General features: G+C 43.9%; 1 protein-coding gene across 1 annotated transcript in view; it reads right to left on the bottom strand.

Annotated features, from left to right (window-relative positions):
• Window positions 1-22,834, bottom strand: part of NELL1 (neural EGFL like 1) — a gene marked incomplete at its 3' end in the record, with an annotated part of 158,144 nt that extends 135,310 nt beyond the window's left edge. Inside the window, exons 1-2 of the mRNA XM_014951584.1 lie at window positions 22,724-22,834; window positions 19,048-19,176 (exon numbers count right to left, since the gene is read on the bottom strand). Of these exons, the coding sequence (XP_014807070.1) occupies window positions 19,048-19,176; window positions 22,724-22,772 (178 nt within the window). The remainder of the gene's footprint in view (window positions 1-19,047; window positions 19,177-22,723) is intronic.
• Between the last annotated feature and the right edge of the window lie 5,045 nt (window positions 22,835-27,879).

Below are 27,879 nucleotides of genomic sequence, written 5' to 3'. Positions count from 1 at the left end.
GGAAGACCACAGCACCCTGCTTAGCTGCAGCAAGCTCTTACGTGCTCAGCCACCTTGATCAACCTGATCCACAACTGCAATTATTCACTCTGCTCACTTTCAGCAACTTCAAAATAAGTCTCAGATTTTCATTTTTGCATGGGTGCGTTTTCATTCCATTGTAAGACCAGTCCAGGTGAATGGCAATGCTGCTCGGGGGCCAGTGCAGGGCAAGCTTTACCTTGTGCATATGAAATGTACAGATATTTCCATACACACTACCCCTACTGACAAATGGAATTAAGAAGGTGCAATAACTCAGGACTAGGATCAGTCCTTCCAAACCTGATTTAGGCCCTCCAGTCACATCTTCCTGCACAGATCCACCTTCTCTAGGCATCACCAGCTCTGGCAACTAAAAATTAAAACCTAAGGCTTTTCCCACTTGTAGCCCAGAATATATGAGAGGCATCAAATAAGAGAAAGGGAGAAGTCGGCTTCAGCTCTATGAGAAACAGTGTAAGAAAAGTATCACCACACAGAAGCAGATAAAACGAGTTAGAGAAAGAAAAGAATTGTGCTAGGAAAGCAGGCAAAGTTTTTTCCAAGATTGCTTTGATGATAGTGTCAGCAATCCACGGTACAAAGGGAAGGACCATTTGGGCTCGAATTTTAATCACTGAAAAATGTGCATCGGGTTCTTACAAGCTGAATCCTGATGCTTCTCGAAAATCGCTATTCTTGAATAGATGCTTCCATTAGAGAAAAATACTAAAATTGAATTCTAACTCAATTCATGTTTTCTAAAGCAAGAGAGATGTTTCATCATTCACTAGCCTGCTTGAATACCTTTTCCTTTTACTTCTTTACTTGGGAAGGGAACATACTGCAGAACACAATGCTTTATTGGTACCTTCAATCATTTCAAAGCTATTTGTTTCAACCTGCTTTCAGGAGAACCTTTGCACAGTCTCTCTGGAAAAGCAAGTAAAAATTAACCCTGCAACAACAGAGAATCTGGATTTCAGCTATGGCAATTAAAGAATCAAATACTGCAGCATATTGGCTTTTACCTTGCTATGGGCAAAAACCTATAAAACTGAAATCTCCATTAAATCACAGAATCACATGGGGTTGGAAGGGACCTCTGGAGATCATCTAGTCCCCCTGCCAAAGCAGGGCCACCCAGAGCAGGTCCCACAGGAACCTCTCCAGGAGAGTTTTGAATGTCTCCAGAGAAGGAGACTCCACCACCTCCCTGGCCAGCCTATTCCAATGCTCTGCCACCCTCACAGGAAAGAAGTTCCCCCTCATATTTAGGTGGAACTTCTTACATTCAAGTTTGTGCCCGTTTCCTCTTGTCTTCACCCTGGGCACCACCGAAAAAAGACCAGCTCCATCCTCTTGACACCCTCCCTTGAAGTATTTATAAGCATTGATCAGATCCCCCCTCAGCCTGCTCTTCTCCAGACTAAAAAGACCCAAGTCCCTCAGCCTCTCCTCCTAAGGGAGATGCTCCATGCCCCTCATCATCTAAACCAATCACAGTGCTCCATTTTAAGTCATCAGCTTTCCAAGCACTGAACCAAGAGTGAAAGGAGGATCTAAAATTAGCAACTCTCAGCGTAGAAAGTTTCTTAAAGTTGCTCAGGATGAACACACACATCACAAAACCCTTCTGCCCACTGAAGGCAGGTGCTTCAAAGCCTGAGTCCAAGTGGAATCCAGTTCACAGACTCCTTTCTGCACACAAATCATTTTTCAAAGAACTGGTAAAAAAAACCACAACCACCCAAAATACTACTGGCAACAGATGCCTACTCCTTTCTGCTCCTCTAAGAGCACACAAGCCATAACAGATCCTAAAGTTCACAGAAGGATGCCGACACCAACCACTGGGATCTTCTCCAGAAACAAGTCATTTCACTGCCAAGCAGGGAAACGCTTCAGGTAGTTGTCCCTCCTTGTCTAGCAAGGGCAAAATGCAGTTACCTGCAGAGAGCACTGATTTTCTTTTTTATTTTAAGCTGCGAGGAGAAAATTCACATAATTTTTTTCCTTATGTGCAACCAAAAAAAGACTTTGCCCCTGTCACAGGAGCCATGCATTCCTCTCAGAGCGCTTTGGGTGCCCAATTCAGCTCCCATCACTAAGACTTGAGACAGCCCACACTGGGCTACGGAGACCCATCAGCCAAGGAGCAGCCTACCTAGACATCACCTAAGTGCAGACTCAAATTCATCCACCACACCTGCCACTCACCCACGCTGGTTCCGAGCCAGGCTAAAGCTTTCAGCCAGGGGAACAGGTATCCAAGCTTACATTTAAGGTCCTGAGCAGGCACCACGCTGCTCTCTGTGGCCCCTGCTCTGGCACAGCGGGTCCAGCACCTCCTGTCCTACCGGCCAGCAACTCGGAGAGAGGGGTGAAAACACCTCGCCCTTCTCTTTAAGGCCATGCTACCAGGGAGGACTAAAAAAGGCACTATGTTTTCTTACGAGCACATCTCTGCTTCTAGGTATTCTCATCGGTAGGAAAAAAACACCATAAATGCTTTTGCCTTGCCAGCTCCACTCGGAGTCGGTAATAAACAGTAGGAAATTGTGTTCAACGGCACAGCTTTCTAAATTACGATTATTCATTATAAATCACTTTTTGCATGTTGCTTCAAACACTGTTTCTCAAGAATAAGATCCGTCTGCAGTGAAATGCTTGGTGATTTTAATATGCAAACCTCCTACAGAGATGATGTCTCATTTTAATTATTGTTTCGGTTTAATGGGTTTTCATTAAATTAGAGGATGGAGCAATTACCAGGGTGAATAGCTAATGTTACAAAGGTAAGTTCCCATGACTATACAGCAAAAGCAGTTCTGCTAGAGAAGGTGGAAAAATAGTGTAATTCAATGTAAACTCTCCTTTTACATGATGCAAAACTACGCTGGCTCTAAGTGTTCATATATTGCTGTCATTTTGATATACATGTAAACTAATTTACAAGTAGCTCTCTCCTAAAAAAAAATTAATCTAGCATTTTATATTATATATATATACTTCATTCCTTTCAGGAAGCTATTGCAAACCCAATTCTAAAACTCCAGAGACCATGGACAGCAGAATTTTGAGTCACGAAAGAAGTCACACAGAGACTACTTATCAAATCACAGTTTCTCACCAACCAATAATTTAGTTGATTTAGTGGCTTAATGTCGGACTCTTCACTTCTTGAAAACTGGCCCAATTTGCGAGCTAGCTAGAATGACCACACTCATGTTAATTAAGTAGTTGTCGGAGAGTCTAAGTCCTTTGTTTGTTTTATCAGCACTTCAAACTGAACCATGGAAATGGAGTACTCTGGAACAGACAGAGCAGCAGATATCCCACAAGACTTGGAAACGAAGAGTAGGCGGCCACCAACATTTCTCAATCCCCAGGCAGCAAAAGGTGCCCTCGGTGACAGAGAAAAGCAGGGCAGCAGAAAGCTGTAATCAAGTCTACATTGAGAAACTGCTCCTCATTCCCTGCACATGGGTTTCATATCTCGAGGGCCCTCCTTTGTCTTTTCCACCCAAATGGACAGAATGACCACGGAGTCATCTCTCCAGCAGCAGGAGGATGAGCAGCAGGCCTGGGCACACGCACAGCACAGTGACCGACACCGTCTTCAAACCATTTGGCCAGTATGGAGCAAAATCAGAAAACTGGAGTAAAAGCCAAAAAGCTTTGCAACAAACTTCCTGCTGACAACAGTGGTGACCGCCTTGCTGAGGTGACGTATCACCTGCAGCCACTTCAACTTGTTTCAAATAGTCCCCTCAAGGGACTCATGCTGAAATCAAGACTATTTACAAACGGTTGATCCCTTAAATTAAATGCTTGATAGAAACGCTCCAGAAGTTACACCGCCACTAAAAGCACGTAATCTGCTCTTAAATTGTGTGAATTAATCAAATTACATGCATTGTTAGTTAATGAGTTCAGGACTCATCGATTATAACATCTTTTCCACTGTTTATCTATATTAGATAAGGTATCACATCACTGTGACTATAAAGTTAAAGATTGCTATTTGTAAATTTGGAAAACAACAACATGGTTTTAACAGAAAGAGCACGGACTACACTAGCAACACCCTCGTGTTTGCACAGAGCCAGTGGCAACGTAGGCAACCTCGGGAAAAGCAGTAATTGCTACAAATCGTTACTGATAACCTGTCTGTTTTGCAGGAGTACTGTCCCCTTCAGGGAACTATTTTAAGAGTATATTAAATGTTAACACCTCACAAAATAATGAGCCACCCAAAAATACTGCTTCTGTTTTGGCTTTACGCAAAAGCAAGCTAAGCATTTTTTTTTCCTCCCTTTCTACAAAACATTTTCAGGTATGGTCTAAGTCACAGGAGCAAAAAAAACTGGAAGTGATTTGTAAAAAAATTATAGCATATACTGAACTTGACAAAACACGCTCTTCAGCTGCATTTATTTAAAAGAAACTTAAGTGAAGATGATACCTGAAGGCGAGGAGCATCTAGAACCAAAAATCAGAAGCCAAGTTTTTCAAGTAACCACTAGTTACTAGTAACCACTAGTTAACCACTAGTCAACCACTAGTCCACTATTTGGACACATTTCCTCCCACTATAACCCTTAGTGTGTTTGTAATCTAGAAACAGAATGTAAGCTTTTTCAACAGAGCACGCAGAGAGATTGATCCATTTCTATTTTTAAACAATATTCTGATTTCTCATTTAGCACTGCTCCTTCTTACAGCTGCTCATAAATGCTGCTCATACTTTATGGCAACGGTATTACCAATAAATAGTAATAGCAAGTACTTCTGAAGTGCTTTAGGATTCCTAAATTTAACATGAATATGACTGATATAGTCAATAAATAGCCCTTAATCTGGATTATCAAAGTCATTTTAAGTAGCAGATCCCACTGAATCAGGAGAGAAGCTGAATGCCTAAATTATTTGGGCTCTGCTGAAAATCCCAGTCTAACTTCATCGAGGCCACAAAGCAATCAGAATGTGCCTCCCTGGTGAAAAGCTGCATTCTTAAATGAGTAAATCAAACCACCAGTTTTAAACAGTTCATTAGCAGGAAAGTTACAGCAAAACAGAAACCTCTGCCTCAGTTTCTTCACCTGCAGAGAGAGGTTACAATGCCTAATGCTACTCTTGGCAGCTAACAGACCTGGCTACACCGACACAAAGATTTTAATTTCCAGTCCAGTAAAGCCTTTTATCACATGAATAACCCAACTAAAGGCAATGAAATTACCCGTAAAGTTCAAAGTAAGCATATGCTGAAATGCTCTCTTGGTTCAAAAACTTCCAATGACTTGGCACTCTAAATAGTTTATTACTTTTAAAGTCTTTAGCTCATTTATCACTAAAATCTTATGGTTCTTCTTTATTCTCTACATATGATTTGTACGAGCATTAAACAAATGTGTTTCATGAACTAATTCTCCCTTCTGTTTTCTTTCCCTCAGAAAAATCACTTCCATGTTATTGCTAAAGCAAATTAAATCCTGGATGTCCGTTTTATTTATTAACTGCATGATAATAGCATGAGGCATAATACATTTGTCAAAGCCCTTCTCTACTGAAGTATAATTTCTGCTGTCAGCCTCTTCACGTTTACATTCAATATTCTAGTTGTCTCTCTCGGAACACACATAAGCACCCATTTTTATATTCTCCCGAAATATGTATACATTCTGTTTGCAAAGCGTTCCACACCCCACCCCAACAAAGACTCATAAATACAGATAACATACTTTGTCATTCTCCACAAGTTTTATATGAATTATTTGAGAGATCTAAGAATTCTCAAAAATATCACAATAATGACCGCTTTATCTTTTTACACCATAATTATGATTTGGAGCATTGCTTTTCTTATTTCACCCAAGCAAACCACAACTCATGAATAAAATATGACAACTTTGATAGCATCCATTGCTGTGGGTTCATCCGTAACAGCAAACGTGCTTGGGGTACTAAGTGGTCCCTTTTGCTCCATAAGCCTTTGTTTCTGAAAATAAGCTTTTATTTAAATAGAACTGCCACATGTGTCCCCCTTTTTTGCATTTCTTGCCGTTAGCAATAACACCAGCAAAAATGTTTACTTTTTTTTTTTTTAATGAGTACATTTTGAAACAATTAGGATGGCACAAAGCTAGAAAGGCAGAATATCCCATCTGAAAGCTGGTACTCACAAGACATCAAAAACATTAAAAGCACTGCCAGCATCAGAGAACAAAAGGCTAACACAGAGGACCACAACTTTTAAATGTGTGGGCAACACTATTATATAGAAGAAACTTAATTTTGTCCTGGCTTGATAATTAATTACGATGAAGTCAAGCTAAACAACTTCCACCATTTCCCTAATAAGATTCCTGTACCTAACACTGCACAGGGTCCTCCTACCACAACTTGTCAGTAGATTCCCTTAAAAGGAAGGCTTGAGATGAAGTGCAGTGCACGAGGCTTCCAAATCATCCGCATTTATCAAACTATTCTACAAATATCATGTTTTAAGGCTGTGCTGCTTCATTTTCCAAACAGCATGATGAACATCCGTAGAGGCCTCCACAGAACAAGAAAAATCATGACACACACACACGCGTGCCACCCTCCTCCCACACATCTTGGCTTTGTTATTTTTCCCAGTCCCCAAGAATAGGCATTAAAATTTCAACATTGTTATGCACAATGAGCCAAAGTAGAGAGAGAACGAAGCAGAGGCAGGTCTGAATGTCAGCTGTAGGTAGTCTTTCATCATAGAAGCAATGAGTATTTAACCTCCAAGATCGGTTTTTTACCCTCAGAGCATCTTTGCTATCTTCCAGTTTACAAAAGATTTTTTTTTTTTAAATGAGGAAAAAAGAAAAGAAGGGGGGACACAACACAGAACTAAGCTTTACAACACAAACTTGTCCACTGTAGGAGGTACCTCCTCCCACTGATGCCAAATGGAAAACTTGCAGCTTCAGAGGGAGGAGCCACCCGTATGTGCAAAGGGAGGACAGACACCATAAAATAAGCTGTGCAGCTGCAGTGATCCCATATCACATTTTCCTATTTATAGCAGAGAGGACCAATGGCAAACTCATTCGGAACTATGTGAGAAATGTTTTCAACACAAGTACAGAGGATGGCAGGGCGGACTGTAATGAGAGATTTTTAGGGAGCCAAAACACCAGTGCCCAGCTACAGAATATATTGCTCCAAAACAGTGATTCGCAGATCCCTGTTGTCAGAACTGAGAACCAACTTTGCTTTTTTAGCAGGTATGCAACCTACGTGACTCCTGATTTAGATGAATGGTTTCGTGGACATCAGATGCCAAAAAACAATTTTTTTTGTCTGTTCCATTTCAAAAAAGTCTAATGTTCTGCATTTTATATCACTGAATAGGCCACAAAAGGCAAGGCAATCACATGATATAATGCCATAAACCAGCACAGTATGACATGTTTACTTCACACCATTTATGTGGCAAAAATGAAAAATAAGAGAAAAAATGTCCCCCTCGTGTCATTTATACACCCACACTGCAGGTGGCAAGATTAATCTAGAATTTGGCATTGAAGCAAGTTGAGGCCTGAAGTAGCATCTAATTTTTATTCTTGATGGGTAGTTCAAGACAGCGGGGTTTTTCACCACAGGAGATGGTCCATGCCTGGCTCCTGCATTAGGTCTGATTATATCTGCCTTTGTGTGCTTTTTAAAGGTACAAAATCTTAAAAAAATGAATGTAAAAATCATTGTATGTGTTTAAATGTGTGCAATAGTCATTTCAAATAACACTACTTTTTTTTAGGCAAAAGATGTAGCTCTGTTTAGAACTTAATCAAGTAGGACAAGTGTAAATATTCTTATCAAATGGATACTAATGTATTTCTATTAAAATGGTTTCGAAAATTTGACCCTCTTGGGGTCAAAATCAACCACAATGGGCCACCTTGTTCTGTTGCCTACAGCAAGAACCCAGTTTTTCAGTGTTGCTTTTCCCTCCCTCCGCATTTCAAGCTGTTTAAACTCCGCAGTGCCAAGTAATGCTCCGATTCTGCTCTCTTTTACCCCAGCATCCGTTCAGCAACCCAGACCGGCGGTAGGGGGTGCAGGGACTTGCCCCAAACTCGGGCAGGATTCTCCACCCTGGGCTACTCAGTGCTCTGCAGGGACCCACCTCAAGGCAGCACAACTCAAGTACCAACCCTGCTTCACCTCAACTTCCCAGGGCTCTGACTAGCACACAGACCTGCTCGAAAAGATGCTAGAGAACAACAGTCTTACTCAGTTTAACACTTCTTTACTAAACAAGAAGTTAATAAAACCTGATCACGTGCAGTACGATACGACTTGAAGAGTATCAGTTTGCCAAAATCCTCTGCAGGAAAAAGACAATTTCTCTTCTGATTCTCTTCTGAAGATACCAGAAACTCAAAACTGTTATTTTTATCTAAAGTGATTTACTTTCATTGGAAGGACTGAGGTGCTCACGTGGTGTGGAAGCACGCAACACTTACTAGCAGCATCAGAAACTAATTTCTGCATCCCCCTCTCTGCCCACTGACGAGCAGAGACCTTTTGTTTCCTTTCTGCTTATCTTCATTACAGGAATTTGTCAACAGGTTGCCAGAAGCATTGAGGCTTTAGCATACTACAGAAATGCTGAAGTGCTTCTCCCACTTCCCCCCTGTACTTACCACCATGGCAATGAAGAGAGACAAGCAGCACAATTATTGTCTCCCAGGAAAGCAAAAATAACTGCCAAGGACAGAGGCAATGTGTGCTCAGAATTCTTTCCTAATCATTACAGACATGATGGGAAACCCAAAAAATGTCAAGTAACAGAAGGCAGCATGACAACAATCACGATGGGAAAAAAAAAAAAGAAAAAAAAAAAAAAAACTTTCCTAATCATTACAGACATGATGGGAAACCCAAAAAATGTCAAGTAACAGAAGGCAGCATGACAACAATCACGATGGGAAAAAAAAAAAATAAAAAAAAAAAAAAAAGTAGAAATTGCCCACTGTCTTTTAATATGACTAGGTTTCTATTTTAGTCTACACTTACTTTGGAGGGTAGGGGCGTTTGAAACAAGAGGATATAGAACAAGAAACTCTGCAAGGATTTATAAATTATACCTTCATATCAATATGCTGGATGAATTTTACAGGGTTCTAACACAATTCAAATATTAAACTAGAGCGAAAAGAGCCAATACTGGATGTGCATATAGGAGTATTTTTAAAAACTGCTTCTGGGAACTGACAAAATTAACAGTAGTTTATGTACCTTCAAAGCCTCAAAGCATTGTTCAATAATTATGTCTCAAGTGATCTTTAATTTCTTCCATTGAAGATGATTCATCTCACTCATCCCCTCCTATCTCATTGTATTCCATCTCCAGATCATTTCTCTGTTCTGAAAATGGTCAGTTTTGCAAACAAAAAAACACAAAAACACTCAGCCTAATGATTTCATTAGGAAAAAATTACTTTGTGTATACAAAACACATTAAAACATTAGCTATATTTAAAAGACAAAAATAAATGGTAAGTTAGACAGATGTTCAGGTTAAAGTCTCACAGGTAAATCTTGCTCAGCCCTCCGGGGATGCGCATTCCAACACCATTCCTAATTGTTCCTAATTAGAGGATCACATGGGCTTTCCAGAGGGCCCCCATCTCTGTCAGTATACAAAGTAAAGAACAAAGCACAAAACATGTTTATTTAACAAACAAGGATCTGAAGTTTTGCTATATTTTTATTGTTCAAGGCTCACCTTGAATCTACCATATTCAAATCCTACTCTGAAGACAGAGCAGACCATGACCAAATTAATTATTCCAGGACAGTATCTGAAACCTCTACAAATATTAATTAATTCTTTTCCCACCACTATTAGAGGAAAGGGTAATAGTACCTCAACTTTACAGGTGAACAACCAAAGCACAGCAAAATTAAGGTTCTAAATCACTGATAAAAAACCCACACATTATCCAAGTTGTATCCTGCAAAAACATTTGTTAAATATTAGCACAAATTACTGATACTTTACAGCACCACCAAATCAGAACTTTCAGTGCTTTTCCCTATTATGCTGCCTCTACCGCAAGCAAGCCTTTACCCAGTCCTACCCACCTAGTCCAAGGCTGCAGACCTCAGGTTTCCCATCCAGGCATCAGCTCCCTGCCTCTTTCTCCAGCCTGCTTCTCCCAACTGCTGCCCATGCTCCCCTTACCACACTCTGCATCTCTCCACCTCACTCCCTTTCAAGTCACAGTCCTTGTATCGTCCTTGTCACAGCTTCTCTGCCCAGCCATCACCCGCTTCTTTCTTGGCCTCCAGCTCCTCACCACGGCTACTTCTCTTCTCTCCCCTCTGAGTCTCAGGTTCCTTGCTCTGCCTGTCGCAGAATCACATGGGGTTGGAAGGGACCTCTGGAGATCATCTAGTCCAACCCCCTGCCAAAGCAGGTCCACCCACAGCAGGTTGCACAGGATCTTGTCCAGGCGGTTTTTGCATGTCTCTAGAGATGGAGACTCCACCACCTCCCTGGGCAGCCTCTTCCAGGGCTCTGCCACCCTCACAGCAAAGAAGTTCCTCCTCAGGTTTAGGTGGAACTTCTTACATTCAAGTTTGTGCCCACTTCCCCTTGTCTTGTCCCTGAGCATCACTAAAAAAAGACCAGCCCCATCCTCTTGACACCCACCCTTTAAGTATTTATAAGCATTGATCAGATCCCCCCTCAGCCTGCTCTTCTCCAGACTAAAAAGACCCAAGTCCCTCAGCCTCTCTTCGTAAGGGAGATGCTCCAGGGCCCTCAGCATCTTTGCAGCCCTCTGCTGTACCCTCTCCAGCAGTTCCCTGTCCTTTTGGAACTGGGGAGCCCAGAACTGGACCCAGTGCTCCAGATGGGGCCTCCCCAGGGCAGACCAGAGGGGCAGGGTGACCTCTCTCCACCTGCTGGTCACACTCTTCCTGATGCCCCCCAGGATGCCATTGGCCTTTTTGGCCACAAGGGCCCATTGCTGGCTCATGGCCATCCTATTGTCCACCACAACTCCTATGTCTTTCTCCTCAGAGGTGCTCTCCAGTAAGTCAGACCCCAACGGTTAACCTCATCTGACTGCTTCTCACCACCCACTGCCCAACACCAGCCTCTATCACTCCCTGGTTCTCAGGGGGACCCCTTCATCCCAACTGGATTATTGTCACTTTACGTGGCCAGTCCTTGCCCCTAAATTTCCAGCTTTATTTCCCCCTCCTCTCCAACTTCCACAGAGGTCGGGGAAGAAGACATCCCAAAAAGCACTCAAGATCCCAAAAGAGATCAAGGCTTTGCTTTCCATCCGGCTGAGAGATCACATCCGGCAGAGAAGTCACACTTTCCCCCATCCTCTTGGGTGCAGCCAGCCCCGCTTGTTGGTATCTTACTTTAACACTTAATTTTAGCAGCTGTTTACAAAGCAGCTCAGGCAAAGAACTCTCTGATGGTGGGCAGCTGCCCACAGCTCCTAAGAGCCAGGCTGGAGCTCATAAAAGCGGGGGGACATCCCAAAGGCTGAGCATGGAGGGTGGGCAAGGATCCCGCTCTCTTCAAGGGAGAGGATGGGCCCCGTTTCTCACCACCCCACAAACCTCCATCACGGGGGAAGAAAAGTGCTGGCCTGGTCTCCACCATCTCCACCCAGCTGCAGGTTGTGAGCCACCACCACGGGCCAGCAGAGGTGCCTGTCACTGCCTTCAGAGCCCATAAAACCTGAAAATGGATCAGCTTCAAATAAACCATCAATTCTGCTGTCCCCTGGCGAGAGGAGGATCTCAGAAGGGAGATCCCAGTGGAGAGAGGAAAGGAAATGGTAAAAAATGAGCACCAAGGAGGCAGCAAGGCCAGAAATGTTACCTCATGACCAGGCCGAGAGGCTGACCTACACCTCAGATGTAGATACTATTTTCGCTTTACACATACAGAGGCTTTTAATTTGACGATGGCGGCATTTCCCTCACGAGGTCCCAGGAACCCCACAGCATAAAACCCCAAATTCACCCTGCCCTTGTGGAAAGAGGCACAGACCTGCACAAAAAGGCATATAGTGAGGCAAAAAAAAAAAAAGCTCACCTCGCTCTACCCTTCTAAAAAAAAGAAAAATAATAAAAGTTCATGAGTTTGAGGACACTGACGAGTTTCCATGACGACACCCCTGTGCCGGTGGTGAGGTCTGTGAGGAGAGGACACGGCTGGTTCCAACTGCCCCCCCTCACCTCAGGCCACAGCCCAGGCCCTCGCACCAGCTGCTGGGGCCTCAGGGAAACCATACTGTCAAAGGACAAAAAAAATCCCCTCACCTGGCCAGAGGGAAACAGCAAGAAAGCAGCTGTGAGCCCAGGTGGCCAGCGGGCAATATCTGGTTAAAAAAACAAAAAAAACCCAAAAAAAACACGTGATGCATGGTCTGCTTTGCAAACCATGCCCAAGCGTGTGGAGGAGCAGGGCGCTGGCAGCCTGGAGAGATCACAGAATGGTTAGAGTTGGAAGGGACCTTAAAGATCATTGAGTTCCGACCCCCTGCCCTGGGCAGGGACACCTCCCACCAGACCAGGTTGCTCAAAGCCCCATCCAGCCTGGCCTTGAACCCCTCCAGGGATGGGGCAGCCACAGCTTCTCTGGGCAACCTGCTCCAGTGCCTCACTGTGCCCAAGGCTCTGCACCACTGCCATCCCGAAACCCCCAGCATCCAAGACAGGGTAATTCATTACCACCAGGCATGGAAAAGGTACTAGAGCACCTCTCTTTGACGACAGCTGAAGGCAGCACAAAGATTTTGAGCCACCCATGTTGTGCCTTCCTAATTTTTCTGCTTCAGTAAGGTTTCTGCTCTGTAAAAACGATACTGCTTACACTTAGTGTTTTGCTATAAACATACCTGGAGAAATGACACAGAAAGCAATGACTCTCATTGCATTACCCTGTGTAACAAGGGACCAACACCCTGAACTCTCAAATTAAAGTTTATCTCTCCTCCTCACTGCAGACCTCCCTGCTGTCCGCCCCGGGAAGAGTAATTGCAAGTTTCCTCCTGGAGCCCTTATCTGCTTCCACTCATTCAGTCCCCAGCTCTTTTCTGAGCTCTGCAGCTCCCACACCTTGCTCGTTACACTGGCATTAACTGAGCTTTAACACTTGAAGTGGATTAAAACCTCGGCCATCGCTCAACAGGTCACTGAAAATGCAGTGAGAAGACATTCACACACTGAGGGGCGAAGGCAGCAGCCTATTCACCCAGCCTTGGAATTTACTGAGGGCATAATGAGTGTATCCTGAAGACTCTGCTAGCAGAAGCATGGCTAACGTTCCTGAGATAAAGGGTATGTGCCCACTCTTGAAAACAGTATCAACCCTCTTAGACTCTGTACTGCAGAAGCTGACTTTTAAGACCTGGACTCCTAGAGCGGGGATCTGGAAATACCTCTACTCTCTAAGCGAGGAATTAGCAAGTCAAGGAGTAAGGTGTCTGAAAAAAAAAAAAAAATAAATAAAAATCAGGATCCATAACACACCGGGAGGAAAAACCAACAGAGAGGGATGTACTGCATCAGGAAGCTCAAGCAAGTCTGGTGGGAGCCACCTCTACGCCCTTGGACTGCAGCTTTGCTCTCTCTCTTGGCCTGAAGCAGCATGGCCCTTTTGTTTCAGGAACTCAACAAGATTCACTCTTTTCTCACAAAAACATTGCCTTTCTCTGTGCTTTAAGATACTTGTTATTCTTTCACCTCTCCTGTTGGAGCCCCGACTGTATAGAAAAGAACTCTGCAGTCACCGGTACAAAGTGGGAAGAAGGAGCATGACCGAACTCTGTGCTGCAGGAGCCACAGGCAAGGTGATTCTCTTCAAAATCCATTGGGTGTGTAATACAACTAAAGAAACAGTCAAGGAAGAAAGGTCTACAATAGCTAGACTGTTAACAGTACTTGGTGATCTAAGCTACTGAGTGCTATATGTAGTATACATAGTAAAAAGACCGTTCCTAAAGACTAAATTGAAAAATTGCTAGGAAAGGAAACAGGAAAGCTTTAACAAACTTCTTGGAGCAACTGCGTTATAAGTAAAGGCCTTAAGCTTCTGCTAGTCGAAAAGAGATGTTGAGAGAAGAATTAAAAAGAAATGGGCATAGCTGACAGGTTGTAAAAGGAACAAAGTTTTACTTCCCCAACAAGAACTGAGCACAGAACAAAAGTCAGACTGGTCAAGGTAATCACGTAACAGCTAGGCTCAGTCTACCTAGAAACAGAATGACCAGCTCAGCACCTCATCTTGCCTTATTTCTAATGAGAGCCTTTCTCTGCCGCTGAACTCAAGATCCTGCTGAGGTTTCCACCTACAAGGTCAAAACAAGCCCTGCTTCCCTGCTATACGAAATACAGAAGAGGACTGAGCCCTGGCGCAGTGTTTCTTAACTTACTAAAATTTATACTGTAATCCTGTTCTAGAAATTTCAGTATCATTTTGTCATGTTTGTAAGATGTTATTTACAGATATCTTTCACACAATGTTTGTAAGAAGTTATTGTAATGCATTAGGTGGATGATTAATATTTTCAGTACATTTTTTGAGGCAGATTTCCCATCCACCCCCAGAACTGTTTCCTTGAATTCTTTGGAATCCCGGTTGGAGGTGAGGAGATGTAGGGTCAGACACCAGGATCCTGGGTGTCCAGTTCCCCAGAAGTATTCTAGTCAAGACTCTCCACTCCCCCTCCTTTGTCCCTTCATGCTAGAAAAACCCTTCTGCACACAAACCCTTTTCTCCCCCACTTTTATAAAATAAATAAAAGATAAATAACTAGAACACCATAATGGCTGTGATCTTAAGAACTGGACTGCTTGCAGAATTGCAATTGCGAGTTAGATATCTACATTTCATCTAATTCACACTGGCAGCACTTACACGGCTTTTTGGATTCCCTCATCCACATTTCACAGAGAATGGAACTGAAAACACCCAAATAATGGAGATGATAATCAAAAATCTATCTGAAACACTCTAATGATTGAAGTCCGTGCCCAACAGGACCCCTCAGATGACTACACTTAATCCCAGGTTTCTATGCTTTTCTGAATTAGGAACAGATTTGCTTGCCCAAAGGCAACCCACATCTCTCAACTGACACTTTGATTCTGTCACGTTGTTCCACAATTTGCAACAGAACTGAATTTGTGTCTTTCCCTGTAAAGCTGCTTCAGACAGAAATCACAGAATGGTCTGGGTTGGAAGGGACCTAGTTCCAACCCCCCCTACCATGGGGCAGGGACACCTCCCAGTAGACTAAGCTGCCCCATCCAGCCTGGCCTTGAACACTTCCAGGGATGAGGCATCCACAACTTCTCTGGGCAACCTGTTCCAGTGCCTCACCACTCTCACAGTAAAGAATTTCTTCCTAAAATTCAATCTAAATCTTCCCTCTTTCAGTTTCAACCCCCTCGTCCTGTCACTACACTCCCTGACAAAGAGTCCCTCCTCAGCTCTCCTGCCGGCCCCCTTCAGATACTGGAAGGCTACTATAAGGTCTCCTTGGAGCCTTCTCTTCTCCAGGCTGAACCCCAACTCTCTCAGCCTGTCTTCACAGGAGAGGTGCTCCATCCCTCTGAGCATCTTTGCGGCCCTCCTCTGGATCCGTTCCAACAGGTCCATATTTTTCCAGAGCTGGACACAGCACTGCAGGTGGGGTCTCACCAGAGCGGAGCAGAGGGGCAGAATCACCTCCCTCGCCCTGCTGGCCACACTTCTTTTGATGCAGCCCAGGACATGGTTGGCTTTCTGGGCTGCAAGCACAGATCGTCTGCTCTCGTTGAGCTTCTCATTTACTAACACCCCCCAAGTCCTTCTCTCTCTCAATCCATTCTCCACCCAGCCTGTATTTGTGCTTGAGTTTCAGCTGTTACTACCTATATTCTTACAAAATCAGAATACTGCACTGGCTCCACTGAGGTTCTCTTGGACTGAAATTGCTAACTCTCCAAGGAAAAGAGTCCTCCTACGTTTTCTCTAGGATAAATCAAATCACGACAACACTCCCCAGAAACTTTGTAACAAACAGTATGTCACTTAAGGTAAGACAGCTAACATCACTGATCAAAAATTTAATTAAAAATAATAGCTTCTCTTTCTTCTGTGCATGTCATCCCATCATCCCCCTTCTTCATTTCCTCTTGTTGCCTTTAGATGCAACTGACAAAATGCCCAAAACTTATAAAGCTTTACATTTCAAAGAGTTCAACTCATAGAAAAATAATCTTGCTTCACAAAGCAATCCATATTTTCACTACAGCAGTATACATAACTGTCTCAAAGTTATGTATACATAACTACCTCAAAGAGGTAGGCTTCCAGGGACACACCAAGGAACACTCTTGGTATGAACAGCTCTAATAATGCCGATTTAGGAAATCCATCTTACAAGACAGAAACTAATCCACGGGGAACTTTTGTTTAAGCTCAGAGCCCTGTTATGTTGTTGTAAGGGCAATGCCAACGGCAGCGGGGCAAAACTGCCCCTATGAAAAGGGACACGCCACAGAACGTACTCACACAAACTCTTTGCACTTCCTAAACTAGGGAATCCTCGGCAGTGAAAGCACACGAGCAAAGCGGTCTTCTAATGGGACTGGGTGCTCAGCAATCAGCCTGTCAGCTGAGGTCCTCCCCTGTCCAGAGACAACACTGGAGCAGCGTGGCGCAGCGAGGCAGAGCATGCATTAACTACTCATATAAGGTAAGAACTAATAAAGTCAAGCTTTGCTGAAATGACCGCATCTCGGAGACTGGAATGGTTGGCCCAGGAGGATACAGCAATTCTGAAACTAAGCACTAACTTCCAGTCTCTTCTCTCCCCTGGGGGTGTCACGTTGGCTAGTTTTTTCGTGAATCTTTATGGGGAAAAGTATTACTTCTAACTTAGACATAGCAGTTGCCCATACATTGCCCTGAGTTCTATATTGGTTTTACTGTATGGCAAGATAAAAATCAAAATTAAGTCTCTCCCGGTTCCAGGCAAAGGCCCTGGCACACAGCCAGACCGTGGTTGTAAAGTAAGTCACCTCTGTTAGCAAAAGGGAATTCATACAGCTGCCAACATACTACTGACATTTAACAAATAACAGATAAGAGCAAGGAGAGAAGCAGCCCACAGAGCGGCCTCGGACTTCCATCCCGTCTGACAGCAGCAGCGAAAGACCCCTCGCAGACCTCTCTCAGGATGGAGTAATGCGCCAAAGGTCTTCCTTCAGTCTTCTCCCAGCTCAAGGGCTGATGAGCTTAACTGAAGAGAATAATTTTCCCCAAGCTGTCTTGCAAGGCATTTTATACTAGAGGCAATATCCAGGCACAGGGCTGTTCCCGTGTGCATTAGCAAGAAGCACTTCTGTTGTGGAAAATAAAATAAAAACTTTAAAAGTGCTTTATTTACCTAACTACGGACTCTGAATTGTTTTTTCGCTTCGCACAGTGAATTTTTGTTCATGGCTTCCCATGAACATCTACCTTCCAATTTATGTGCCCATGTGAATTTTACAAGCTCTACCTTTTTTACACCAGTCTTCTCTAAGTTTGTAAACTACAGGTGGGGTCCTCCAAAGCAAAAACAACTGACTATCCCTAACATCTTCACCATTAGCCTTTTAAAGCTACTTTCATTATGAATGGCTTCAGTTGGTGTCTTGAAAAACACATCCCAGTCTTCTTCCCTGCAGCTCTGACCACCATTCTGTGAAAACTCGCCATGACAGTTGGTCAGTGTGGTTGTGATTAGCTACATGGAATAAAATATTTGAGTATTTCCAATTGCTAAGTCAGCCTGGCCATTGCAGGCCTTAGAGAAACAACTGTAGTTTAATACACGTTGTCGGTAATATACAAACCTGGAGTCAGGGCTATCAGAAGAAAAACATTATTCTGGGAATCGGTGAAAATTACGCTACTCATTGTGTCATAAAAGGTTGAAAATATGACAAACAATCCTGAGGAGGTCTCCAGAAGTCCCTCTGTTCTGGCTCCTAAACTGGCCTTGGCCAGGTAACCTAAGGATTAAGACGACAGACCTGCTTCTTTTATTTCTCACTATCAAGTCAGTTAGCACTGCAGATCCAGAACTAAAGCTAAATGAGGACGTAGCTGTTTGCCTCTAAAAATATCTACAGACAACAGGTATCAAAACGACATTAATGCGCACACTTCAGCACGGAGTAAAGCACAGTAAAGAAAAAACAAACATAAGATGTCTCTTAACTTAAATATGTTCCTAACTGTGCTTTAATGTGCAGTTGATGTAAATGTCATTCTCGTGTAACTGGCATATTGAAGCAACTCAGTGCTTCCACCTCATGGGACATTGTCTCTTAATCTGGACGTTACCACAGTCCCTGGTAAAATTTGTTAAATCATCCAGAATTTCGTTGACTAAAAATACTAAAAAACAACCCCAACACCATTTTAAAGCACTTCACCTTAGAATACTGAAAGAAAAAAAAAAAAAGCGACCTGTTACTCAGCTTGGACAGTTAAATACAATATTGCTTAATTTTCTCACTTTAACACTTTTCACAAAGCTGATGAAAGCCTTGCTATACGTTACTAATCAGTGTAAATACATTAAATGCTTTCTCATGGCTACACAGCTTCAGCTCGGTGTGTCTCTGCATGCGTACAGACACAGAGAAAGTACACAAAAATACAACTGAGTCCCTGCCTTCAAACCACTTTGACCAATTCAGTTAGAAATGAAATATTGGGGAGTGTTGAAAACCTACACAAAGATACTTCCCTAAAGATCTCTAAATCTCAACTACATGACAGTAGACTACCAAAAAAAAAAAAAAAAGCCATATGTATTTCAGGAAAGTAACAAGGACTATTTCCAAAAAATAAAAATAAAAGAAAGTGAGAGTTAAGCAAGACCACCACTGCAGGGAATCAGGCATCAAAGCTCTTATGAGCTCACACAGGCAGAAGTGAGATAAGAGAATTGAGGATGCTTGTCTTACCTTGGAATAAAAATGCTTTGCTGGCATTGTGTAGTCCTGACACTTGTGTTACCCCAAGGGTTGTATTCACAAGATCCAGTTCTGTGAGGACATCAATTTGTAAGTCAGGATCCATTCCAAATCCTACAGCTGTTGAAGGCATAGGGAAAGAGAGAGAGAGAGAGAGAGAGAGTTAAATCAATTTTTATTTCAAATCAGATAATAAAAAAAAGAATGGAGAAGAATATCTAATGCAGACATTTCTAGTACCTTCACACTCACACACACTGTATACAGTAATTACTTATAAGACAGAAACTCCATTGCAGGAAAGAGATGACATACTTTTCTAATTCTTTCAATTAAACTATTTCCTTTCTGCAGATTTTAATACACACAAGTGAAAAGATCCTAAAATAGATACATTAATCCAGTATCTTCATAAGGCTAAAGAGTAATAAATAAATAAAAGCATAACCACCTATGCAAAAAGATGAAAGAGATTTGCAGCATTCATCTATTGGCTACACGATTTCCAAGGAGACGCAGGAACTGAAAATTCCTCTCACATTCCATACCCAGCCGCCACTCGCAGATCAGGCCCCACAGCTCGCAGCCTAAATCTAATCTATTTTCCCAACTGGACAAAACTCCATTAAACACATCTCCTTTTTCTAGGGATGGGAAGAGACCAGCCTGACCACAGTGCCTCTCTCAACAGCAGGTGCAGCCTGAGATCTGTGCCTGAGACAAAGGTGAACTATCTCGTGTGGGATCCAAGCACTTTCGTAATGAAAAGTTTTCACTAACATCATTAGTAAAAAAGGAACGTGCTCCAAGAATGACATTCTGACGTTCCTGAAGTCAATGGCAAAAGTCCAACTGACTTCTGTGGAGCAAGGACGTTACCTGTAAAGCGCACACAGATTGATTTTCACTGAGCGAACTCACGTTCGGGTCTAAATTGATTCATTTGTTATTCCAGGACTGTGCTTCTGAACCAGTTAAGCAGCAAATATTCTAGTTTGATCCTTTGAAAGGCTCTAAGAAATAACTGAGGTGTACAGAACGAACAAGAAGTTATGTGTTCTACTCATAAATCATCTGTACCACAGCACTTTCTCCTTTCCTTTATTCAAGAATTAAAATTTGTTGGAATAACATGTCATGCTAATGCAGAGGACACTACTGCACAAGGGGCAGAGCAGTAAAAAATATTGAAGAGAGCTTTAGGAGGCCTCTAGCAACCTTAGTCTACAAGGAAAATGAAGGTCTAGAGGCACTGGCAGAACTGAAGCTCCAAGAATGCTGACGTATCCAAGTGAAGACACAGACAGTGCTTTCAGAGGAATGTACAGAATTAAAATTAAAATTAGAGAATACGAACCCATATAAAGTTCTCCAAGGGTGAAATTCCCAGATAATCAGCAATTTTATCTTCATCGTGATGCCACCCTAGACACGCAGGCACTGAAAGACCACACCTGACACTGCGCACGCTGACGGACCAACCGACCTACAGGAGAGAACGTATCTACCCATCGGTTCCCAACCTACAGCACCTCTTCAGTCCTCGGGCTGTAACCTACCAACTCCAAAAATAAACATATATCAATACAGGGACCAGCCTTTCTAGGCAAAAACACACAAAAGCAAAGATTGGTTTAGAAGAAAAACAGGAGGGTTTATTATTTCTTTTGCTGTTTTCGTTCAGAAGCAAAGCAGCACGCTGTAAATCACACGAACTTATCTGTCAGGAAAGACAGTGTCTGCCTGTCCCTGCCAAAACCAGAGTGCGCCGTTCCTCATTTGAAAGGGCTCACATCTACTCAGACCAACAAAATCCTACTAATATGAAGGGAGGTGGAGAAGGAACTAAAACTCACCCAGTGGGAAGGACAAACTGTGTCCGGTAAGGCAAATCTTGACCCCACTGAAGTCAGTGAAAGCTCTTCCACAGACATCAACAGAGCGAGGAGAGAAACCACATCCAGCAAGTACAGGCACTCCCATAAATCACAGAAGCTCCGCTGCTCTATTAAAGCTGTTTATTCCAGCCTGAATACCCGAAGCTCAACAAGTATAGATCACTGTAGCTCCACAGGCTTCGATTTATGCCAGTGAAGGATCATGTGTGACAACTTCAGCGTGCCCCCTTCCAGCTTTTAAAACGCTTTCAAAACCAGACACTATTTCTAATGTCACAGCAACTATTTAGCAAGAGCCTACACTGCTTTAAATACCTAGTCATTTCCCTGTGCCAGCTCTTCAAACTGCAGTAGGCCTAGTTAATAATTAATAAACAACAAATCAGCAGGTTCAGTATGACAACCAAGTCTCCTTTTCCCCTGTGGTCTCTCACAGTCTATCAGAAAAATACCACAGGCATATCAAATGCGTTTGCATCTAGTATTTTATGCTGCCTCTCTTCAGTGGAACAAGCAGCTGGAAATACCGTTTCTTTCGGAAGTAAAAATTAACCGTCGCCTCATCCGCTCTCACTGGAGAGCTGTGCAGAGCCTGGGCCCGATCCTCTCCGATACTGCTTTCAATTCCCATTTCAAGCAATTGGGCCATTCCCCTTAAACCAGTGGCTTCCACGAGCAAAACTCCAAATGATTCAGCCCAGGTGGGCGGGAGTAAACATCGTCTCAGGACTTGGTGGATTCGGCCCAACGTGAACTGAAGGCACCACAGCAGATTAGAGGATTAAGCCATATAATTATGAGTGATGTCACTAGGAAATCCCTAAAAGAAATTAATTCTGCCTTACAGCTCCGACAGCCCGTATTCCCTGCTTGTGCCCTTATCACCTACACCCAAGCACCAGCAACCGTGCCACGCTCCACCCAGCTCACGTCCAGCCGTGCAACGCCTGCAGCCCCTTCATCATCTCCATGACACGCTATTTAGGGACGGAAACACACTTCGGGGTAAAAGCACAAGGCACACAACCTACTCGCTTCCACGTGCAACCGTTCCGAGGGTTTAGGGGAGAAAAGAGGCATTTTCGCCCTCTCCCCTCGCGGCTCCGGCGGCAAATTGTTGCGCACAAAGAACTTTGCGAGCGGCTTCGCGCCCCCGCGGAGCGGAGTTTGGGGTCCCGCTCACCCCTTCCAACCGCCTGCCCGCACTGCCGGGGGGGAACGTCGCTGCCAGGTGGAGAGAGGCACTATTTTCCTTCAACTGTTTCTATGTCACGCCTCTCAAGATGTCTAATTCTCGATCAGGAAATAATTATCGTCAATTTTTCATTCTAAAAGACGGATTCCTCACCATCGCGCTGGGTAATTTCCTTGAGCAGAGCTACAAGCGCTACAGAGAAACGCGTGTGTGTGTCTCGTCGTCCCCCCCCCTCCCCGAGAGCTGCAACCGAGGGGGAGCGGTCCGCGGGGCAAGGGGAAGGAGAACAAAAGCCTCCCCGAGGCAGGAGAAGCGGCACCTCGGGGCGCCACAGCCCGGGGGCTGGGGGGGGGGGAACCGCGCAGCGGGCGCGGCGAGGGGGGGGGACGGACACAAGCCGGGCTGTCACCCCGCGGACACCCCGCGCTCGCCTCCGCCAGGGACACGCGGCCCCGCTCCCCCGTCCCCGCAGCAGGGACACCCCGCAAAGTTTCCACCTGTCTTCCCCCTCAGGGAGGGGGGCAAAGGGGTCCTCACACCACCACCCCCCCACACACAGCCCCGGGCCCCTCACCTGCCCCGGCGGCGGCCGCACACGCCCAGAGGAGCAGGAGGAGACCCATCGGCGCGGCGCGGGCGGCGGCGCCCGCCTCCCCTCCCGCCAGCTGCTGCGGAGCCCAGCGCAGCCTCCCGGGCCTCGCCAGCGCCGCCCCACGGCCACGGCCACGCCGCGGAACGGGGACCCCCCCTCCCCGTTTCTACAAAGATTGATGCGGAGGCTGGAGGAGGGGACCCGGCCCCTTTTTTATTTTCCTCCCCCGAAAAATTAACCCCCCGCGGAACAGGGTTCCCCGCCGCCCCGCCGGGGGCACCTCCACCATCTCCTCCTCCCTCCCTCCCGCTCGGCCTAAAAATAGTAAGAATCGACCCTAATTAACTATTTAGCCTTAGCAATAATTTATGCCTGGTATGAATAAATAAAAAGAATTTCCGAGATATATAACGCAGAAATCCATACCCTTCCTGGGGCCGCCTGTATGTCCTTGCTTAACTCACTGAACCGCTCGCTCTTACACGCCTCTGAAGCGTAAAAGGGAGGTAAAGTATTTCAAGACACTCGTGACTCACCTGAGAACCTGCTCTGATGGCTGTTTTAAAAACCTCTCTTCAAATATCTCTTCCCTCCAGCCCCTAATTATTGCTCGACCCTTGGCAACGAGCAGCCCACCGCATGCATCCCTTGTATGCAGCGACCCTCCCCTGCACAACACCTGATTCCAATTTGGAGTGGAGGCCACAGACCCGCAGATGAAGCTCCCATCCCACAGAACAGGAGCAAAGTGAGGTTTCCAGCTGATCTGGTTTTGCTCCCGTTCAAACCAAGCCCTTTCAGCCATAAAAGCCAGGATCCTCCTCTCTGCTGTCTCCCCTCATCACCTTGGGGTTTGGTTCCACGCCGCGCAGATTCCGGCCGTCTTAAAAGTAAAGCAATTAGCTGTACCTTTGGACAAAGTTTGGATGACATCAAAACAATCGTGCACTCTTTAGGGGGCAGCTGCCCTCGCACACCTTTACATTAGCCAGAGCAAAGAGTATGACTTGGTTGCCTAATTACTTCATTAGTAAGAGCTCTGAGAACAGCTGTTCCTGGCTGCAAGCGAGGTAATGCTCTCCAGGAAATCTCCGGGGTGGTCATTCCAAAAGCATCTCGGTAATTTCTCTCCAAGTGTGTCAAAACAGCTTTTATGCAAATATAACTTTGTGTCCTCCTAGTTTTATTTAGGGTGCCGTGCTGTTAGCACCATTCTCAAACCCATGGGGGATGGGGAGAAGTACACATGCAGTGTGTGCACATGGATATATAGTCATAGCAACCAGAAAAAGAGGCAATGGCACATCAAGCAGGTCAAGACACACCTTCTTCTCCTCATCCTGATAAAATAACTTTTCTGCATAGTATTTACTCTCCGATTTAAGAGGAGAATTCTTTCTGTGAAACAGGTCTGTATGTCCAATTCACGTTAGCTTAGCTGCCTTTGTGCTTCTCTGGTAGTAAAACCAGGGTCTATCTACATGCAAAATTGGAAGTAATTCAACTCGAGTTTTCCATTTTCCACTTGGTGCAGAGTCTTTAGTGGCTATCCAATTTATACTGGTCATAGGTAGATTCTTAAATAGACCTGTTACTAGCTTAACACCTAAATCTAGATTAAATGCTATTTAAAAAAAATTACTGGAGGTACATACAAGCTTTAAAGCACGTCTTCAAACACACCTTGAAGAATCCCATGGACAAAGAATATCCTCCTCATTCCTGACTTGTTTTGTTGATCGGGAACATCACAAGAGCCCAGAGGTTCTGCAAAAAATAACACGAGTGACCTGGTAGGAAGCGCTTGGAGCAGAGCTGGTCCCACAGAGCTGGTTCTTCCTATAGCCCAGCTCAGTGCCCAAATGATCACACATTGGGAGAACATTAGTGATCCCACAAGGATTTTCAACTGTTTATATCAGAAGAGGATAGGGCAAATGGACGGAAAACAAAAAATCTCATTCTCCCATCTCCCCTAATGGCAACAAATCATCTTCCTTTATCACCAAAAAATCTGACATTCTGATATGATCTTATCTGAAAGACGTGACATGCAGATAAGAATTAAAACTCTGTTCCTGAACGTTCCTAGCTATTAATAAAAAAAAAAAATAAAAGTCCGATGGCACTTTTGCAAGAGTAAAGTGTTAGTCCTGGCAAGCGAGCTGGATTTCAGCTCAGCTAATATTCCTGTGAAAGATTGCTCTTGCACTCTCAGTTGGACATTGAATGCTTCTTGATTTTTGACCTAAATTATTGTGATGGTGCTAACTGTGTGGCATTAAACTGTTATGTCCTGTCAGCCACGGAGCTTGTGGCATTTTGTAGTTTGATGAAGTATTTTTGACTGGGCTCAGTGGCTCTTGCAGCCGTTGTAAGGTTGTCTGCATGCCTTGGATAAAAGGCAATTAGAAGTGCTAAGTATTAGTTCAAGCATAGCTGAATGCGTGGACTCAGGTGCCAGCTTAAAAATAAAAAAATATTTAAAAAGAAAACAAAAACCCAAAACACTTTGTAGCTCATGGGATCGAAAATCTCCTCGATTCCCAAATAAGGCTCCCATCCCTGGAAAGCCTGGCTCCGAAGGGAAACTTACAATCCATACGGGCAAAGTTTCCTTTGCAGCCAGCAGAGGGCAAGAATTAACAGCACTTACAGCTAAATATTAAGAAAAAGAGGAAAAAGAGTAGATGTGAAGGAAGGAAGGGGAGGGGGGAATACTTCGTGCCATACCTGTCCTAGCAACTGATAAATAGTTGTAAAGGACTGGATAATCAGTTCACCAGGCTGAAAGCATCCACGTCCAGGTTTATAATTACATAAATAACTGACAAATGCATCAGAACGAGGCCTTACAAAGAGAAATCATTTCTCTCCTCCTGTACTCAACCACAGAGCAACACCTACTGCTTTTTCGGTTGTTTGCTTAATTCCCAAGCACACAGTCAGCTTATGTCTGAGTACCTCAAAAGTCCAAATCAAACTTTACAGTTGATTAATCTATTAGGTTGGTATAAGATGTGCCATTCGGTCTCCACCCTGGCCATAGGAATTTCAGTACCCGAAACAGTAAAATTATTTCAAACTGAACACATCTGCTAGTGCTGCAGGAGAAGATGTGCCTGTTTTCTAGTCAGTTATGTCCATTGGTTAAAAGCATGGCCTGGGTGAATCCATACACCCAAGTTAAAAGGACATGGATTTTTATCTGTTCCCACGAGTTTGAAGATTTAAAGCAGTAGAGCCTAATGGTGACAGCAAAGGACTGTCTCTTACTCCCAAAATCAATGTGTTGTGTCATTGACTCACATTGATTGACTGGAGGTTTGACACGTTGCATGTGCCTCAGTTTTCTCTCCTGAAAAGGAGACTAATGACACTTACCTGCCTCTGAGGACTCTCATGACGCTCGCAGGTAACTTCAGACTTCTCCAAGATGAAAACTGCCTTTTATGTGAAAAAAAAATTACTGCAGCCTGCCATCTTCAGGTCCTGCCATCTCCATCTGCACATACACATCTCAGAGAAATGCAAGTCTACAGACAAAGTACATTTTGGCAGGAGGGGATGGACAGAGTGGGACCCATGACCAGACGGGCTGGAACAGCCCTGCCACATGGCTATTGAGCCATCTCCAGGGCTAGGACCTTGCCTAGAATCCCTGTCACGCTCTTGGCGCCCTCCTAATATCTCTTATCTCCTACCACACGTGATGCCACATCGTGACCAGACATTATTGTAGGTCAGCTATCGGATCTGGGGAAAGCCTGTCAAAAAGCTGGCATCTTGTCCCTCAAACCGGGACCCACCTGCCAGCAGTGGAACAGGCTGGGTGAGTACCCGCTCCATCGCAGGCTGCCGGGAAGGGAAGAACCCCCTTACCTGGTGTTGAAGGAATCCAGCTCTAAACAAAAGGTACCACAACATCAGGAACAGGTGTCCTTTCACTTTCCTTCCCTTAGACCTCTCATTTGCATCTCCAGCAGACACGAACCTCTACTGTTTTTAATGGCTCAACAACCTTTGGGAAGATTGAATTGATAGGATAAAGAAGGGTTTAAGCAAATCCAGTTGGTTCTCTTCTATGTAATCAATTAATCTACAAGCTACAGAGCACTCAAATAGTTAAGAATCCCACCATTTAATTGATACTTGTTTCTGCAGCTGTGCAATATCTCTATCTCCCAAGAGGGCTGTTTCCAGTTGCTGCTCAAGGTTTCTAACAATCAAACGGATCAATTCTGCAGATACCTTAAGGCTGTGTGTTAAGTAAGAATGATGTTTGTGGTGTGCATTGGGTGGGGAAGGAGGCAGCGGAGAAAGAGACATTTCATTCACCAGAAAAATGCCGACGTATTTTCTGTTTAAACACTGGACATTTATTTAGAGTCTTTAGAGCCAATACATTATTGAATAATTTTAATTTATCACATCCAAATATAATAGGCAAATATATAATACAATAAATTGCATTTGTACACATAAATACAAAATTTGAGGTAGGGCCTCAAGAATAATGATTTCTTAAATTAATAACATACAGCACTATAATATGCACTACATGAGATATATATGGTGCATCCTGTGTAACATAATGTATCTTCTCCACGTATAGCTAATGAAAAAATTAAAATGACCTGGTTAGGGTACAAATCTTTATCCATAGGCAGCAGTACCCCATAGAATGCCTGTAAATATATATATATATATTTATATATGACATTACGCAAGTAATTAAGATTTAACCCATCAGCGATGGGTCCATAATAAAGTGCCATAGGACACAGGGCGCAAATTCTCAGCTGGTGTAAATTGTCACAGCTCCAGACAAAGCTGTAGCAATTTATACCAGCCAAGCATCTACCTTACAAGGTAATACTACGTAATATAAATGACAGATAACAACATGTTCTAGTCAATCAATAGATTTCCTAACAATGGAAGATTGCTATAAGGCAAATGGTTACCTGAAGATGTATTTAAACCTTATGGGCAAATAATAATATTGCAAGCACTAAGGTCCAGCCCAGTTCTCACCTTACGTTAAACCCATCAGGAAAACCTTCTCTCTTTGGCGATAGGCTGCCCGAGGGTGACAAAGGCAGAACCCCCAAACACCCGTACCCCTACCCCCTCAC

This window comes from Calidris pugnax, unplaced genomic scaffold (genome assembly GCF_001431845.1).
Source record: "Calidris pugnax isolate Ruff unplaced genomic scaffold, ASM143184v1 scaffold183, whole genome shotgun sequence".
Classification (NCBI taxonomy): domain Eukaryota; kingdom Metazoa; phylum Chordata; class Aves; order Charadriiformes; family Scolopacidae; genus Calidris; species Calidris pugnax.
The sequence above is the reverse complement of the archived record's forward strand: the minus strand, read 5'-3'. Positions and strand labels throughout refer to the sequence as shown.